The sequence below is a fragment of the Zootoca vivipara genome, chromosome 1, assembly GCF_965207765.1.
Source record: "Zootoca vivipara chromosome 1, rZooViv2.hap1.1, whole genome shotgun sequence".
Taxonomy (NCBI): Eukaryota; Metazoa; Chordata; class Lepidosauria; order Squamata; family Lacertidae; genus Zootoca; species Zootoca vivipara.
The window spans coordinates 56,726,166-56,745,479 of record NC_142582.1 but is presented as its reverse complement, the minus strand read 5'-3'; the positions used below and the strand labels follow the sequence as shown (position 1 = coordinate 56,745,479).

At 38.9% G+C, this 19,314-nt stretch overlaps 1 protein-coding gene and 1 long non-coding RNA gene across 8 annotated transcripts in view; one reads left to right on the top strand and one right to left on the bottom strand.

The window, feature by feature from the left end:
• ANO9 (anoctamin 9) overlaps positions 1-14,446 on the top strand; it is a 38,958-nt gene extending 24,512 nt beyond the window's left edge. For all 6 annotated transcript variants that reach the window (XM_035122800.3, XM_060276717.2, XM_088665437.1 and 3 more), the window contains 9 exons: positions 440-497; positions 1,157-1,254; positions 3,085-3,248; positions 3,925-4,077; positions 6,028-6,175; positions 8,107-8,223; positions 9,601-9,694; positions 10,636-10,748; positions 12,152-14,446. In XM_035122800.3, the coding sequence (XP_034978691.2) occupies positions 440-497; positions 1,157-1,254; positions 3,085-3,248; positions 3,925-4,077; positions 6,028-6,175; positions 8,107-8,223; positions 9,601-9,694; positions 10,636-10,748; positions 12,152-12,179 (973 nt within the window). In that variant the 3' untranslated portion in view covers positions 12,180-14,446. The remainder of the gene's footprint in view (positions 1-439; positions 498-1,156; positions 1,255-3,084; positions 3,249-3,924; positions 4,078-6,027; positions 6,176-8,106; positions 8,224-9,600; positions 9,695-10,635; positions 10,749-12,151) is intronic.
• Positions 14,447-14,625: 179 nt separating this feature from the next.
• Positions 14,626-19,303, bottom strand: LOC132592428 (uncharacterized). Of its 2 annotated transcripts, none has more exons than XR_009557877.2 (3): positions 19,031-19,303; positions 16,597-16,618; positions 14,626-15,002 (listed from the first exon to the last, which is right to left on the bottom strand). It is a non-coding gene; the product is annotated as an uncharacterized LOC132592428 (long non-coding RNA). The 2 variants fall into 2 exon arrangements; XR_015948808.1 differs by having other exon boundaries at positions 14,626-15,007; positions 19,031-19,302.
• Positions 19,304-19,314: the final 11 nt, after the last annotated feature.

The following is a 19,314-nucleotide window of genomic DNA, read 5'->3' as shown; positions in this document are numbered from 1 at the left end:
CAGGTGATTTGGATTTGAATTAAAGCTTTACCACTTTCTTCCTGCTTCAGATATGCAGCTATAAAATGGGAACAATGGTGGATTTCTTCCCATAGTTTGTGTGAGGGCTAATAGGGCATTTTATTTATTTTAAAAATGCTATATGAATTATGCTGTAAGATGCAATGCGTTAGTCCTGCATTTTTGCTTACTGTAGTGCATCTCTGACAAAACTGAAGACCTATGTTCTAAAAGACACAGAGTGTTTATCCATAACTCTAACAGCCACCCTTGCTCTCTGTCATTCTTACTACTTTAGTTTCTGTTGGTTGAGGTGCTGCTATTTAGCTCTGCTGCAGCTTCATTACTCATTGTGACTATTATCTTCCAAACTGTGTGGTTATCAAAACTATAAATAGCATTAGGAACTGACTGTATCTCAATTGTACTTTCTTGTTAGGATTAATGGTCGTCCAGGGGACTATGTACGTGTGGGCGGCAAGTGGAGACTGGAAGAAGTAAGTTCCTTTGTTGCAGTGATGTCTTCCCCTACCTCCCCACCTAGTCTCCTGTTCATTAAAATAATTGCTCAGGCCTTCTCTTTCATCTTCCCCAAATGTTTTCTAATCCATCTTTCTGGAATCCCCAAGCTGAAGACAGTTAAAAAATATAATGACTAATAAGTTTGTGGGGCATTATTATATTCAATGCAAGCAGACCATAAGAACCATTCTGGTTCTCATAGCTCACACTTCATTCTGTTTGCATCCAGAAATTCCTATACTGTACAGATTATTTATTATTATTATTTTATTTAAATTATTTCCTGTCCTTTACCCCAAAGAACCAGGGCAAGTTACCACCATTTAAAATACAACCTCAGTTTTAAAAAGCCTTATTGCTACAAAAAATAGAATTATAAAAAGTATCCAAAAATGGTAGCAAGCATGTGTGATCTCACTGTACATATAGAGAGGTATGAATCTGAGATACATGAAATAAATAGTGGAAACTCCCTTTGCATTACTGTTGATGCATTGCATCACATTACAATGATGCAGGCAAGCAGCCTTTCCTGGCAGTTCCTCTATGAGAATTTTAAAAATGCAAGTAGCTAAAAATGACTTTGGAATCAGTGACTTTCAGATGCAAACCATCTTTCTCTTGTTCTTTCCAGTGCCACCCCAGCGGCTGCCTTGTAGATCTCTTCATCCAGATGGCCGTAATCATGACATTAAAGCAAACACTGAGCAATTTTGTGGAGTTCATGTTGCCGTAAGTCAGCATAGTTAGCATGATCTGGTCCTTGGGGGTTAGATCCAGGACCTCTTTCCCCCTGCAGCATCACAGACTGTCACAGCTGGAGTGAAAATATAGTATGGGGTTGGCTTGTGTGCCAATATAACAATTCCTTTCGTGGGAAATATTTGGCGAATTGTGTTTTGCCCTTGTGGAAAGTCAGAGCTTGCTGAACTTGGGACTAGGGAGCAGTTCTGTTTCTTCAGATCAGGTTGGCTAATGGCTTGGAGTGTTGGGAATTCTGTTTTCTGGCAAGCTGTGGCTTGGCTCTTGTCTGAATCATCTAGATTTAGGACAGGGAAATGGTGAAGAATCCTTTTTCAGTCCAAAGAACACATTCTCTTGTGGACAATCTTTAGGGAGCCACATGCAAGTATTGTGAAGGGGCTATAGAAACAAAAGTGGTAGAGCAGTGGTTGTGGCTCTTTGAGTGGAATGTAACCTCCTGTGCGATGGTAAGAGTCACAGATTTCTAAACTCACCCACAAAAGCACTTGAAGAAGGTGTGGAGCAGGACTAGAGAAGGGTATGACCTGTATGTGGCTTGGGGAGAGGCCTAAGAGCCAGATAGGCCGTATTGGCACTATACATTTAAAGCTGTTTCATACCACTTTATTTATTTTATTTTTTATTTATAATTTTCAAGTTTATACATTTCACTGATTTTACAATCATTTTGACATTTCAAAGCTTGACTTCCTTCCCCCTCTTTCTGCAGTTCCTTAAATTTATTTTTAATATCTTCTGCATATCCAAATTTGCTCATTTATTCATCTTCTTTAAATATATACTCTTATGAAAATGCAGGTTATTACAATAATCCTGCCAATGTTCTTATTTGTTTACAGTTTATCTGTAAATATTCAATAAACCATTCCCATTCTTTTATTAAAAGTTTGTTATCTTGATTTGTTATTCTTCCGTTAAGTTTCGCCATTTCTGCATATTCCATAAGTTTTTGTATCCATTCTTCCTTTGCTGGAACTTCTGCTTATTTCTATTTTGGGGCAAGTAACATTCTTGCCACTGTAGTAGCATACATGAATAGGTTTCTGTACAGTTTAGGTATTTCTGTCCCTATAATTTCCCAAAAGAAAGGCTCCTGGTTGTTGTTTTTTTTTTACAAACGTTATTTTAAACATCCTTTTCATTTCATTATATATATTTCCCGATAAGTTTTAACCTTACTACAATACCACCACATATGATAAAAAGAACCTTCTTTCTTTTTACATTTCCAACACTTATTTGATTTAGATTTATACATTTTTGCCAATTTACTCAGTGTTAGACCATTGGTATATCATTTTCATATAATTTTCTCTTAGACCATGTTTCATACACTTTAAACAGTCATGTCTTCCCCCAATGAATTCTGGGAAGTGTAGTTTAAGGGTGCCAAGTTGTTAAGAGATTCTTATCCCCTTAAGAGCTACAGTTTCCAGAACTGCTTAACAATCAGTCCATCTTCCCAGGGAACGATGTTTACCGTGCTGGAAACAGGAATTTTTCACTCAGTCATGTACTTTGGGGAATTAAGAAGTCGGAACAGGATATGGGACCAGAGTAAGGCAGAGTGGCGTGTGGCCAAGACTCGCCTATGAAGACTTGGGGGAATATTTACATATGAAACATTGTTGCACTGACTTTGGGCAATATGTGCCAATAAGTTGAAGACCCAGGGCAGTTATAAAGGGAGCTCCAGCATGGACTACATTATTGTCCTCTTATAGGTCTTTGATAGCTTGCAGGTCTTGTAGTTAGAAACTTGTTTTATCTCACTTAAAGTTGTGTTTACCCCTGCAGCTGGATACGCTACAAGTACAAACTGCTGTTCAGAAATCCCAAAAGCAACAACAGGGTTCATATGGAGGAGAGTGCTCGGGACCCATGCAAGGAGGAATGGCTATGGAACTATAACCTTAATGAAGTGAACGTCTTCAGTTTGTTTAATGAATATCTGGAGATGAGTAAGTGAAATTCAACTGAATGGTTTTGGTAAGGGTGAAATGCTAGACTAAATTGGGACAGGACTCAACATTCTGTCATTGGAACTCCCATTACATTAGTCAGCTAGCTAGGTATTTGGCCAAACTAGATTGGCTGATGGTTTTCAAAGAGATTAAAGTGGAGTGTTATAACAATTGTTGTACAGTCATTTTTTTCCCTTTCCTTCTGTTGCCTTGGGTCAAACAGGTTTCTGAAATCTTTGAATAGAGATGATAGTTTGGATGTATGTGCACAAAAAATGAACACTGCTTCTATCAAAACTTCAGCTCACTGAAATATGTATATGCTTGTTCTATCTAGATTACAAAGAGAATGTTAGGGCCTGCAACAGAACTCTATGCAATTTCCTCTATGCAATTAAAAACAAACACTGAAAGATTCCTCACATTGGCCTATTAGCATCCTTCATATATTCTATTCACTTTTGCTGATTTGAGTAGTTTTTCTTACCTTTTTAAGATACTTAGGACACCCAATTCTTGCTGTTCTGAAATTTCCATTTCCTTAAACGTCTCCTAACTACTTACATTGTTTTAGAAGCTATGTGCAAACTCTGGTCCAGCAAATGTAATAATGACTTAAACATTCTCCTTTTGTTTGCTGCCTCTTTTCAGTGTTCTCTTTTTAAACCCTCAGTGATCCAGTACAGCTTCACCACTATTTTTGTGGCTGCCTTTCCCCTTGCTCCACTCCTGGCCTTTATCAACAATCTCATCGAAATTCGACTAGATGCTATCAAGATGGTGAGATTGCAGAGGCGTATGGTTCCCAGGACAGCAAATGATATTGGTAAGCTGAGGATTAGACCACTGAGGAGAGGCTTTCATTTTACCCCAATATGGTCATACTTAACTCTTTTCAAAGTGGTAGATTACTTAGGGAAGGAACTGAATTAAGAGCTTCATTCTGCCACTCAAGGTATACTTGGACCACAAAACTCTAGGGGGGAAAAGGCATTCAGAAACCGTCACTGTGGATCAGTGTAACTTGTACAGAAACCTGTGACAGAAATGTAGAGGAGGCAGTTTCCATAGGAGTTCTGTGAGTTGGATTCAACAGTCAATGAAAATGGGGAAGGAGCCAAGGAGATAAGCCCAGTGTAAGGGACTCTGGGGCTTGAATTGGAATTTTTGGAGCCTGGGGCTGGAACCTAACCTACTGAGCTACCATTTAATTTAATTTAATTTATTTCATTTTGTTTATGAATCACTTTCTATGAACTAGTCCAAAGTGATTTAATAATTAAAAGAACAGAAAAAAATACATATTGGATCTAGACTGGGACAAAAAATCTTCACTTAAGAGACTTGTTGAAAAAAGGATGTCTTTAATAGGGGCCAAAAAGCAAAAGAGATTGTACTTCTCTGATACATAATGGTAAAAGGTAAAGGTAAAGGGACCCCTGACCATTAGGTCCAGTCGTGACCTACTCTGGGGTTGCAGCGCTAATCTCGCATTATTGGCCGAGGGAGCTGGCGTACAGCTTCCAGGTCATGTGGCCAGCATGACAAAGCCGCTTCTGGCGAACCACAGCAGCACACGGAAACGCCGTTTACGTTCCCACTGTAGCAGTACCTATTTATCTACTTGCACTTTGACATGCTTTCAAACTGCTAGGTTGGCGGGAGCTGGGACCGATCAACGGGAGCTCACCCCGTCATGGGGATTCGAACCGCCGACCTTCTGATCGGCAAGTCCTAGGCTCTGTGGTTTAACCCACAGCGCCATCCGCGTCCTGATACATAATGGTAAGGAGTTCCAAAGGTTAGGTGCCTCCACACTAAAGGCCCAATTTCTACGTTGTATGGCTCCTGATGAGATGATACTTGCAGCAGGCCCTCTCCTACAGAGTGCAGCATCAGTTGATTATAAAATGGGTGAGACAGTCTTCTAGGTATCCCACTCCCATGCCTTATTGGGTTTTATATACCTGTACCAGAACTTTGAACTTAGCTAATTGAATAGCAATGCAGTTTTTTTCAGCAGTGGACTAACATGGTGGCAGTATTCTGTTCCAATGAGCAATTAGGAAATCCCAAGAAAAACTAGAAATGGAAATCAATCTAACAAATAGCGCTGTTTTTGTTTTCAGTTCAGAAATGATACAAAATTGTTTACCATTCTTCCCCAGTCCATTTAAATTCTGTTTCCTTTTCATTGAAATGAACAGTATGGAAATAATTACATCACTAATTATGGTAAATTTATAACTTGTGTAACTTTTTAAAATAATTACGTTAAATTACGGACAGCAAGATGAATAACATAGTATTCGGAGAAACTGAACTGCAGTGGAACGGAAATGGTGTTCATTGTGATGAAGACAAGTTGGAACAGAAACCATTGCCTTCTTGTATCCCTAGCTGCAACTTCTGGGCAGCCCCACTTAGAGGGCATTGCAGAAATTCACTCTGGAACTTACAAGCAAATGGATGGCAGTGGTCATGCTATCCTGGGCCAGAAATGGTCCTAACTGTCTTGCCAGCCAAACCTGATGAAAAGCACTCCTACTCACTGAGGTTACCTAGGCCTCTACTGACAGAGAAGAATTCAGGAACGACCCCAGACTACAAATCTGCTCCTTCGGGGGGGGGGGGGAGACCCTGTCCAAAGCAAGAAGTTGACCAATCCTCTGGACAAAGATTTTAGATTGTGGAGAAGAGGGAGGGTTAATTAAAGTTGAAACAAATGCCATTTGCTTGAGGGAATGTGTTTCTCTTATTTTATCCCCTGTTGCAGGTATCTGGTTGCTGATTCTGGAGGCAATCGGTATTTTAGCTGTCATTGGCAATGGTATGGTAATTGCCATCACCTCAGACTTCATCCCAATGCAGGTGTACAAATACACTTCTAGCCCCTGCGTACAGAAGAATTACACAGGCAAAGAGTGAGTGCCATTTGAGTCCTTTTGGTAGCTTTCTAGTATAGCATATATTCAGTTAGTCAGTTTCTTCTTGTGTGTACACTTGTTATATGTGACAAATGCTAAACAGCAAAGTTTGCTAAGGCTAGCAGGATATGGCTACTGAATATGACCATGTCTCGAGAACAATTTTTTCACTGTGGGGTTACTTCAGAGATTAATTTATTGTTATGGAACACAAGCAGCTTCTGTTGCTAAAGGTATGTGTGTACGAGACCATTCATAAAGTATGTGATGCATTGTTGTAGAGGGAGAAAAGGGTGGGAAAGTTAAGGCAGAGGAGGAATTTAGTTTTGGACAAAAAGAGGCAAAGTGTGATAAGCAGGGAGGAGGCAATTTTAAAAGTGTAACATATATTAAGAATACTGTGTGTGAGAAAGAGAAAATCAATATATTTTATTCTGTTTCTTGACTCCTCCCTACAAAAAAATAGAAGACTATTCAATTATAGGCTGTGTAAATTAATCCTCCTTTCTTTGGCTCATTTTAAAATGGGTTTTTACTCAAAATTCTGGATACAGTATTCATTGAGGAAGAAAGTTTCATTAATTAGTTTCATCTTGCTGCCTGTGAGTGTCTAATGTAAGATGGCATCAAGGTCACCGTGACTTTTCAGAAATGAACCAAATGGCTGCATGGTCAATCAGCACGTACACCATCTAGTGCTGAGAAGAATGCTCCTTGGCTAGGCAGTATCCGCTGTTATGTATGCAGGGGTTTTTTTTTGTATAAAAATAGTTTTCTAAAAAAATTGGCGCCCCATTTTGAGGAAAATCATGGATTGCAACATCCACATGTGTCTGGATGCAGCTTGCTGGTCCAATGGGGTCCATGACTCCAATGGTTGGTATTAGGGTGAGGCGAGCTAGCTATGTTGTTTTCTGTCCTGTGCTTGAATTCTCAAATGTGTACTTACACTGTTAGCCTTTTTCTTAATTGTCCTTTTTTATTGGAAATGGGTTCTTATGTGTGTGCTTATAACCTCCTTAATAAAGCTTTGTGTTTATCCTGGTGTACCTTATTGGAGCAAGCTTGGATCTAAATTTGGTACTTGGCTGCTTGGTGCTATGCTACTGAGCAATTTCTGGGCTTAGGACTCAAAAGTCAAAAAATGGACTTTTTGCCTCTTGTTTTTGTGAATCCCAAGGATGTCCAGAAACTCCCTGAGTTTCTCCTGGCTTGGGTTGGGGGATTAACAGGGGCTCTGGCAATACTACCTGGCAGGATAGTTTTTTACGCTAGTGATTCAACATCCTGGGTACAACTCAAAATGTTTGTACCCAGGGGTTGTTGGGGGATTATGTATCCATCTTCCCTACCTTATCCCCCCTTCTTTCTTTATAGGCTGCATAAATGTTTAGACTCCATTTATTGGATCATATTACTTGAATGCATTGTGGACAGAAAGTATTGCACTGAAGAAGAGTACCTCCTCCATTAGAACATCTAAGAATCCAATGCCTTAAAAGTGCTTTGTAGCTTAATGGGGATAGGTACTCAATAAATATTTTATTTTTATAAAATGAAGCTTTTCCGATAGGCACCAAATCAAAACTAGACATTTTCACATGTAACTGGAAATCTTAACAAAATAGTTAAGGTGCATAAACAAAACACCAACGTCTCAATTTATTACTTAATATGTAAAATTTAGCACTAAGAATACAAAGATTCTCCATATTTACATTTACTAGTCAAACAAAATTTGCTAAATGATATACAAATAAATAATTTCTAACAAGCTAAATAACAAAAGGCCCAGCATCCAAATATTTCAAGCAATTGCTGACATTTTGTTATTTTATTTTCCTGCTAAAGTCTAGTAAGCTGCACAATTTAACTGGGACCCTACTGCACCCCATCTGATTGTCACATTTTGTTGTTGTTGCCCATAGCTGTTTGGCAGGTTACGTCAACTACAGTCTTTCGGTGTTCAACGTCCAGGACTTTGGGAACCATGAGAATCTGCCAGAACATAAAGATCCCATGGGGAATGTGATAACGCACTGCAGGTACTGGCAAATGTATGGTGATGTTTCCATGCCCTCAGCTTAAGCAATGAAACTTCCACAGCCCAATTGTTATTGGTGCAGTCCTCCATCCCTTCAACACAGCTTGCGTTATCTGTTGGAGCTTTTGTGTGTGTGTGCGAGGAGAAACTCAGCCCAGCATTGGGCTACTCTGGAGATTATATTCTTTTCCATTTGCAATCACACTGCAAATGTATATGTATGAAGATCAGGGGAGGTGGGGGATGGAAAATCTGTTATTTTTGTGGAAATAACACTAAAGCCTTATTTTTGAATGCTGAAAGTCAACACTTTATATTGGTTTATATCTGTGGAAGACAGTATTAGCCATAGATCACCTGAGGTGTGTTTGCAACAAATACGGTATTTTCCCAAGATGCATAATGCTCAAAAGTGAGTGCTGTTTGAACCAAATCCTGTGTGGAGTCACAGTTTACTGATCCAATTCCAGATGTGGTTGCAGGAAAATGAATTCCACTTTAAGAGAGGAACATGGCTTGCCTGCAATATTCACTGCAGTGTCAGAGTAGACACGGCAGAAACACAGAACCTGCTAGCTGGGAAAAGCAACCTGCCAGTGTTCTACTTCTGATCCTGTCCTTTATCATTACATTGGCTGGGAGGGGCTCCGTTTCAAGTGACATGTTGGAGCCCTGCTTGCTGACAGACCTCATCACCATTCATATAAGTAGCAGCAAGACTTTCTTGAAGGAGGGACAGAAAGAAGGAGTGGCAAGCAAGGAAAGAAGCATTTGATTGCTTTTAACATCTCAAAGTCTTGCATGTATTGTCCAGTATTAGATGCCCTACTATCTGCTAGAGAGGATAGTGCTCACTTAGTACTAGTTTATGATTGAACTGTACTAATTATTGTTCTCCCATCTGATTTAGCTTCTGAAAACTGTACAGTATTTTTAACCTCACTTTCCTGCTTCAAAAAGCCCCCAAAGCAGCTTACAAAAGTTAAAAACAACAAATATCAGTAAATTCACCATAAGAGCAAACATTAGACAAGCATCCAGAGAAATAGCTGCTAGCAGTGGGTTTTTTTCTTAAAAAATGTTTAGGGGTACTCTCATTTTGACTCAAGAAAACCACCATTTTATAGTTCAAATCAGGAAAAATAAATACAGTAAATGGACAAAAGTACAAAGATTCACAAAATGTTTAGAGGTATGCATAACCCTGCATATCCCCAGAAAAAAGCACTGGCTGTTAGTCTGTTGCAGCAATGACAACCAAAATCCTTTGTTGTCAAAATAAGACACTAAAAACAACACGTTTCAAAAAAATAACTGGATTTTTGTAATAGGCAATACATACTGTAGCATTTATGTGTTGCTTTTGCCCTTCCTGTAGGTACCGAGATTACAGGGACAGTGAGGACTACAGTTATACTGTTGAGTTTTGGCATATTTTTGCAGCACGCCTTTCCTTCCTTATCTTGTTTGAAGTAAGTATTTTTGTTGTAAAAGCTCTAGAAGGTTAGTTTTCAGAAGAACACAAATGTGTGTGTGAAGGAACATTTACATTTAGGCTCCTTAAGAGTGTAACTTCATTGATCATAGCTTAGGACAACATTTATGGAATAATCTTGTGTCACATTCAGCCAAGTATGACTAGGGTATCCCCAACCACACTTCTCATTCTCAAAGTAATGCACTCTGAAAAAGCTTTCATATATGAGAAGAAATAAATAAACTCTGTTCCTTTTAGAGATGATTCCCTTGCTAACAACCAGATCACATTCTGTAGGATATTGGACTTGGCAAAGCAGCAGGCAATAGGGAATGGAGAAACTTTTTATTTTGTAGAACTGTTAAATTATTGTAAGTTTTGTGTTTCACTCTTTGTTCACAGAGCTCTGTATGTCCATAGAACATAAGGTTTCTTTGTTGTTTGCAATCCAGGTACTGGACATTACAAGCCCTCTTAGCTTTGGAGATGAAATATCTCTTTCAGTGTGTTCCGAGTCCAGGAACAGAATCTCTGCCAATTAGCAAGGGGCAACTGTACATGGACTTGACTATCTTTTCCAGGACTAAATAGAAAGTCTGTGTTGAATGATAATTGGGGCATCGCTTGAGATTTCCTCTGGACACGGCCTAATAGTGGGTTTATAATGGACTGTTCAGTCCCTTCACAGTCAGTGGAGGGTCTTAGATTAATGTCCATCCATGGTGCTTAGTTGCCATGATGTAGTAAAACACACAAATGTCCAAAAGAACCAATGTAAAGTAGTTAAGAACAGCAGGTTGTTTTGCTTACTGTTGGTCTTTATCTAGACAAACAATTGTATTGTTGAGTTACATTTACAGTATGTTTGATTGATTGATGGTGATCGCAGTATGTTTCCTATAAGGAATAAAATCTGATTCTGTTTGCTCTTTGCAGCACGTGGCCCTTTGCATTAAACTGATTGCAGCCTGGTTTGTGCCTGATGTCCCCAGGAGCATTAAGAACGAGCATCTAAAACAAAAACGTGAAAGGCTGTTGAAAAGACTCAGGTGTGTGTTTTATCCAAGTATGATTCTCTTGAGAGGCAAACAATGGACAATAAAGCTGCAGGGAGTAGGCTCTTCAGCTGGGGTATTGTTTGGGGAGGGGGGTTGATGTTATTTATATATTTTTGGTATATTTATTTTCAGATCTTATTGTGATTTATGTGGAGATTGTTTGGTTTGGTTGTGTACTTTTTGATGCATTTTATTTATTGTTTATGACTACTTTTTATGTTTGTAATGTAAATCATTTCATGCTGTAAGCCACCTTTAGCATGATTTTAACTATGGAAAGGCAGCATACAAATAAAATGATGGTACCTTGAATAGTCCCAAGTGGATAACACTACAGCAGATGTTATGGCAGCAGAGATTAATTTTACTTGCTTTTCTTGTTGCACCGTTAACATTTAAATTTAGTTTAATTTAAGCCTGTATGTACGGTACTTCCAAGTTGAGCCCTATTGGGGCATTGATTTCACATGATTTATAATGGGGATGGAGAAAAAATCCACAGAACTCTGATTCCACAATGGACTAATCTGATCAGAGCAGATCATGACCTGGATTAGATCAATAGATTCCTTTGAACCCACAGTGCTGCAGAACCCAGTACTGAGCCAAGGGCTCCAGGGCTGGCTTCCTCTGTTCGTTTCATATGGTTCCCTCCATCCCTTTTTAAAAGTTTCAGAAGTAGTTTTCCAGCCATTCAGAGTCTGGTACAGTGAGTCTTCTTCAACAGAATAGGGCAAGTTTCCCTGGGAACAATGGAGCTTTTTGATGACTACTGTGTTTTTTGCATCACCACCACCACCACCATATAATACCTGATAAACCCACCTGATTGGGTTGCCCCTGCCACTCTGGGTGGCTCCCAACAAAAATTAGTAAAAACACAATACAACCTCAAATACTAAAAACTTCGCTTAACAGGGCTGCCTTCAGATGGTTTTTTAAAAATCACATAGCTGAGAGCAAGGGAATGTTATCAAGCCCCATCACTCCCAGGGCTTCAGCTGACGTGATTCTTCTGCTTAAGATACAAACATACCCTGCTGTATATCATGCACACATCAGTTTGTCTCCTGGAAGTGACCTGTGGGAATATTTTTGTTCAATGTGCAAATAACTCCTTGATGTATCATTCTGTAAGGTGGTTCCATACAGCAGGTGGCAATGAATTCTGTTTTATCCCCACAGCTGAGATGGTTTCATGCTCTCTTATAGGAAATATTCTTGTATCCTCCTTTCTATTTTAAATGCTTAAATGGCATAGGAAGGACCCTCATTGGCTTCCCTTCCAGGTATTAGTTAAGCCCACACATCTTTAGCTTCACCATTTTTTCCCTTGCAATTAAAATGCTGCATCTTGAACTGAAATTGAGAATAGTTGTTTCTATATATTTTAGAAGAATGGATGACTCCACAGAAGTATAGTGAAACGTCATATGAGAGTGGTGGGATCAAGAGAAGAAATCCTAGAGTCAAGCCTCTAGAAGAATGGTGCTGAAGACTTTGAAGATGCCAGCTGAACTCTGCAGGCGTCGCTTGATCTTTTGTTTACTGTTCTTGGATTTTACCTCTTCACTGAAAGGAAACTGCCATTGTTTGCATGGTAAGATTGTTTTGAATATTCAAGTGTTCCTAGGAGACTACAGGGTAGGAACAATGTCACATGTCAGAGCATGAGGCAGAAGTAAGCAGGAGTGTTTGCACTGACTATAAAATAACTCTCTTGCTATAAAGTTAAAATAATTTTGGTTACACCAAAACTTCCATGCTCTGCCACCACCACTCATAACAGATTTGACACTTAACACCCATGAAACTCTCACAGCTGTCTCAGACTTTCAGTATAAATCAACATGAAATCTCTTAACTCTCATGGCTCATAGGAATATATATTAATATATTTTCATTTCCTTTATTACCTTGATGGTGCTCTTTGAGTGGAAAGAAATATATTGTTTGTATAAAATATTTTTCCTTTGTATAATTTAACAGCACATGTGCACAGTTATTTTTATAGGGGCTTTTTAGCATTGTTTTTTTTCTTCATCAAAGCCTCCAAACTGCTGTTTAAAGTTCAGAAGAATTGTTATTTTGAAGAGTTTCCATAATTCCTATATGTGCGCTGACATCCTTTTAGAGATTACTCCTTTCAGCTTTTTAATGGTACACCATTTGATAAAAGTTTCTTGTGTGCTGGTTTATAAAAAGACCCAATTAATTGCCTACCTCATAAAGATGATAGGAAGTTTAATTCAGTTCTGAAAAGCATTTTAAGGCCTTTGCCTATATTGTAAACACTCTTGATTCTATCATTCCATCGAGCCACTGGGATAGTTGCCCTCATGGAATCTATGAATGAAACCCCTCAAAGGTGGCAATGTGTGTATTACCTCACTCAACTTTTTTACATGTAAGTTGGGGTCAGATGTACCCACACATAAACTTCACAAGAATAGGTATATTTTTCCTTGGATTCTTAATTCATGATGCTGTTATAACCCAGTTTCTGACCAATCCAGAAATGTGTGTGCACTTACAAAGATTATATACAGCAGTTCCTTTATTAATTCACTCATCCTAAAGAGGTCAGCTGTTCATAGAACTGTGTATATACATCATTCTGGGATGTAGCAGAACACTGGGCTTTGGTTAGCAGTTTCAGCCTGTTGCATCATAGAGCTACATGTGTGAGAAAAGCTGCTCGACGAAATTTACTTTTACTTTTCTGCATAAGCACTAAAGGCACAAAGGCTGTGCTTCATCGGACAGTTATGTATTCTACAAAAACTGTTTTGTTTCATACCACATGTGCCTTCTTTCCAACCAAGTACTGTATCTAATAATACACAGAAATAAAGCACATTTTTTAAAAAATCCTGATCCAAAAAATGTTAAGGCTTCAGGATGTCTTTTAGATGTAAGTTCAAATTACTTGTGTCCCCTCACCTTTTATTATATGGATTAGGTAGAACCGCTGAATTAATGTTCGTATTCATATGTAACTTATCAACTTGACATTCGGATTCTCTTTTGTTCTTGTCTGCAAATGTTACATCTTACGTGCATTGTTAAGTTATGATTGGAACTAAATCACAGCACTGAGAATGTAAAGATGTAACATGCTAAAGGGCACTTCTATCCTGTTTTTATCCTCAGCAAAATCCTTAGTGGATATCGGTGATTGCAATTATGCTCTCTTGCTCCTGAAGTTGTTTTTGCAATTCGTACTTTTGACTGAAAAGATCATGCAAAGTTAAAATTCCTATTACATACCTAATACCTGTATTTTTTCTTTTCTTTCTTTCTTTGACAAATTCTAAATTTAATTGCAAGTTAAGCTTCAGCAGCAATCACAAGTTCATTCCTTGAAAGCCAATGGGACTTGGATTCTAGCTGAAACATATCTGTTTGAGAATCTCTATAATCTAATTCTGGAAGCATCTTGCTTAGGGAAGTGCCTTTAAAATTGCGCCTTATAGCAATACTTTGGCTCTAGATTACTTTAACATCCTTACCTATTGAATTAGCGACCTTAATTCAATTTGTAATTCCTTAGGCTTTCTGTTCTTGTGTCACACTGTTTAAAGTTGTACTTTTAAAGAAAACACAGTTACTCTGAAATACTGTGCAATGTGTAATTTTTATGAAATGAAATTTTATACAATAAACTTTTTAAAACTTTTAAGCATAAAGACTGGACTGGCTATTTTAGTTTGGACAGAGTAGTCAGAAATCTTATGTTTAGAGAGAGACATATCTTTTGGGGTTTTGTATCAAAGGGTGTTGGGTATAGCTCTGGTATAAAAAACAACGTGCAATGCGGGACATAAGGGGAGTTGAAAATAAACTGAAAATGAGGACACCTTCTAACTGATGTAGGATAACTTTATTAAACATAGTTACAGGTAGGTAGCCGTGTGTAACTAACCAGGGCAGTCTTGCACTCCACATGGAAACTTCAGGAACAATGTGTTTCAAAAACAGAATCCTGGATAGGCCACTAATGCAACATGCAATAGTTGGTCTCCACTGCTGCCTTACATAAGAACATAGCAAGCTGCCTTATATTGAGTCAGACAATTGGTCCATGTAGCTCAGTATAGTCTACACACTGACTGGAAGCAGCTCTCCAGGATTTCACACATGGAGTTTCTCCCAGGCCTAAATGAAGATTGAACCTGGGGCCTTCTGTATGCAAGACAGATGCTCTCCCACTGAATCTTGAAAGTGGAGCCAACTATACCTGAGCTGCTCTTTTTGTAGAATGTGTGTGATGTTTTTGTTGAGTTGTACCGAGTTATGAAAAATAAAATAAAAAGGATATTAAACACAATTCTTCAGCGACTATAGACAGTGATAATATGAAGTGGGACACTACACCTTGAAAGTCCCCTCGTTACATTATTGTTTTTATTTTTCTAAGAGCATGCATGTATAGACCACAACTTTCCCATAAACTCCTATTTTGCTCTTTCTTTCCTTCACCACCCTGCCCCCAATGTATTAAACTTGAAAACTTCAATTTGGCAAGGTGCCTTCAGAATGAGTCTAGATATGACTTAATACCTACTTTGGTGTGCTCCAGAGTTTGGAGACACTACTTTTATGGACAGTCCCCACAATGATGTGTCAGAGAAGCGAACAATACAATATACAGTGGTACCTCAATTTAAGTACACAATTGGTTCTGGAAGTCTGTACTTAACCTGAAGCGAACTTTCCCATTAAAAGTAATGGAAAGTGGATTAATCTGTTCCAGACGGGTCCGCGGAGTACTTAAACTGAAAGTACTAAAACCGAAATGTACTTAAACCGAGGTATGACTGTAGACATCTTTCTTCTTGCCTGTACATGGGATTTGATGCTATAATGCATTGTTATATATGACTATGTTGTTTAGATGTGTTTATGATGAATATGTGTTGTAATGCTATTTGTTTCTTATAATAATAGATTTTAAAAGTAAAATCTATCTAGGCAAAAGGAAACCTTCCCCCCCTCAATACTACAAATCAAATTTCCTATATTCTAGTCTATAATGTTGGTTGTATTCCAGAATATAATGCATACTGCTACTTTTCTAATATCAATCCTGCTGATTTTTATCTTCCTTAACCCTATATTAGTGCTACAGATTTGAACATACATCTTGTGTTCATCATTTGAGGTCCTTCTCCAGGTCCTCCCTCTCTAAGAGAATTTCCAAAGCTGCCAAAAAGGGGAAGATTCTTTTCAGCTGTGGCCCCTCATATAGGGAATGCTTTCTCTGGCGAGGTTCACCTGATGCTGTCATCAACTTCTTTTGGACACCAGGTTAAGCTTACTGCTGCTTCAGTGATATATTCTGGGAGGCACAGGTATAGGCTTTGGAAGCCACCTGGAATGCATTACCTATAACTAAAGGAGTGCTGAACCTGTTGTTTAACATCTCTGTTGAGTCACTAAACTTTAGTGGACCACCTCAATATTATAGAACACTCAGTGCTAATGCTTTGTTCTATCACTATAGAAGGGTAAACCATTATTACCGGATACGTTAGCTACCTAGCAACTTGTAATGCTAATTTCAGAGATGTAAGGAACATGCATCTGCTCTGAATTTTCAGTAGCTTGTACAAGCAGCTGGTAGTGGAACTAGGCTAATAAACATGGCTAGATCTTATTGCTGTCCTTTTTAAAAATATATAATTTCCTATATTTTATAGGCACAAATATTTTAAAATATTTGGAAATACATAATGAGATCTCAGTTCTATTATTGAGAATAAAAACTCATCAACTGGAGTAAATTACACAAAAGTCAAAATGTTTCAAACTGGGAAGTGTTATTATTCATACTCACATTCCAGGAGCAGAGGTTCTTCCTTAAAAAAGAAAAAAGTTAAGAATCATAGCAAAATATGTCAAAGGTGTTTTCTTTTCTATCCTGGTATAATAGATCTCAGTTGTTTTGCCTTCACATCACTTGCTTTCCCATTTGAATTAAAGCTATTATGCTGAGTGGGTGAGACCCTGGCATTAAACAGTGTGCTGTTTAATATTCAGAGTTTGACATCCAGTCTGCGTGGAATGAATGGAGCGGAGGTTTGTCCTAATCACGTCCGGTTTAGTATGGCAATTCCTATTAAAGGATCCATCTACTACAGACAGAATTTTATTATAGCACGTTCAGCAGAAGGAACATCCTGGCACCTGCATCTGAATTGCCATGGAGAGACACTCACTACTTTGTGCCTCTTAATGCTCTTTATAGTACTGGAAGCTTACATGATAAAAAGGGGTTTATTTTAGAAGACAAGCCTTTTAGTGTTGCAGTAAATTCTCATACACAGGATTAGTCTGATGGGCTCATTATTGTAACTTACAGTCATTTATTTATGCTCAGGAGTGAAGAAGCAGGAAAGTGAAATTACACACATCATTAATACTTTCCAAAGCTTGTCTAATGTCTGCTATTACTTCCTTTTCTACTTTAATGCTGCTCAATGTTTTCCCTCTCAAGACAGCCAGAGAGCACAAATAATCCCATTAAGTAGGTTACCTTTCAGTCATTAGCTATATGGGGTCTCTTCTTCCCAAATATGAAGTGATTGCATATTGTCCTCACTCTCAATTTGCCTAATACACAGTTCAGAATCTTTAACTTCCAGCTCTATAATTCTGTGACTCTATGCCTTGTATATATTGGCATAGTTCCTTGGCATGAATGCTGTGGAAGTGCTGGCTGCAAGTATGCAGGTTGGGGGAGGGGCTGCCATGTGTGCATGCGTTTGTTTACAGTGTCACATTTGGGCATGCTCATTTGTGAGTGTGTGTGTGTATTTCAGAGCACAATTCAAAGTGTTGGTGTTGAGCTTTAAAGCCCTAAAAGGCCTCAGCCCAGTGTACCTGAAGGAGCGTCTCCACCTCCATCGTTCTACCCAGACACTGAGATCCAGTGCCGAGGGCCTTCTGGTGGTTCCCTCACTGTGAGAAGCCAAGTTATAGGGAATCAGGCAAAGGGCCTTCGCAGTAGTGGCGCCCACCCTGTGAAATGCCCTCCTATCTGATGTCAAAGAGATAAACTACCTGCTGTTTAGAAGACATCTGAAGGCAGCCGTTTAGGGAAGTTTTTAATGATTTATGTTTTAATGTACTTTTAATCTCTGTTGGAAGCCGCCCAGAGTGGCTGGGGAAACTCAGCCAGATGGGTAGGGTGCAAATAATAAATTATTAAATTATTATCTGTGACTGACCATGCATGCGGAGGCAGAAAGTGTGCCAGGATTGGGTGGTGGTGTCGCTATGGATGCAATGAGTGTCCATTATCTTCACTGAGCTTGGGCAGTTTCTGTAGTCCTAGCCACCACTGTGTGGGATTTGGATCAGGAGTTTTTATGCCAGCAGATTGCAGCAGCTATGCAACATGGCAGATTCCTATAATTTAGATTGCGCTATTGGGCTGGTAATATTTACTCCTGTTCATTTCCTGGGTAAAGGGTTTTGTTTTGTTTTGTTTAAGTTGTACACAAACAGGTATAGAAATAGCTGGACATGTGGCCAGAACAGGGGGAAAAGTCCTGGAAACTGAGGAAAGGGACAGAAAAACACCCCAAATACCTTCAAATTCATTAATAAGGAAAACATACAAAAGGCAACGAAACAGAAACATACCAAATCATTCTACAAAGCTCAGCAAGCACCAGAACAGCAATGAATAAAGGAAATGTGTAGAGGCTAACATGCCAAAAATACACACAGGAAAATTGGACTTGATGACCTATTTGCAATATAAGGTCCCTGTCTGGAAACCCACTATGTTCCTTAAATGTACCCTGAAACGGGGGGGGTATATTGTTTTTAGCAAACTACATCCACTTTGTTTCATGGGGCTTCATGTAACCCACACTGAGGATTCAAAAAGCACAGTCTTCATAATATTAAATAAGAGAAAAGGTTGCCAGAAAGCCCTGCCCTCCCTGCACATCTCTTGGAAAAGGAAGAGAACCAGCAGCATCCAAACCTAGCCCAAGCAGCATCTTAGGAGAAAAAAGGCTGAAAATTCTGTGACAGCAGAGGGAAGCTGATGCCGGTCCTTTTCTCCTTTCTCCTCTGTAATATAGTTAAAAACAGTAAGTTAAGAGTACCAGGCATGTATTAATTAGTTAGGTCTATCTCCGTTTCTTGTTTGCGGCACAATTTACACCAGTATCTATCTAGATCGATAGTTTTAAAGGATCTATGAAAGGAAGTCGCCAACAACATTACCGATATGCATACCTGATACACAAACTTACTTAAGCCAGACATTTTGTCCGCATTCCTGGGACTCCCAGCTGGCGCCTAACGGACTGCGAAAAGGAACAGCCGCAAAGCGACCCATTCCGCCCTACTAAAACCGCCTGAAGTGCAGGCTCTGAACAACAACTTTTTCCAAGTCTGCTGACTAAGCAAAAAGTTAGCATGTTTAAGTTATATATTTTCCAAGCCACCTATCTATCCTCTTGCTTCGATCCGTCTACGCAGCTCTACGCTAAAGAGTGTAAACAACAACGCATTCTGCCTGCACAGGTGTGTGGGG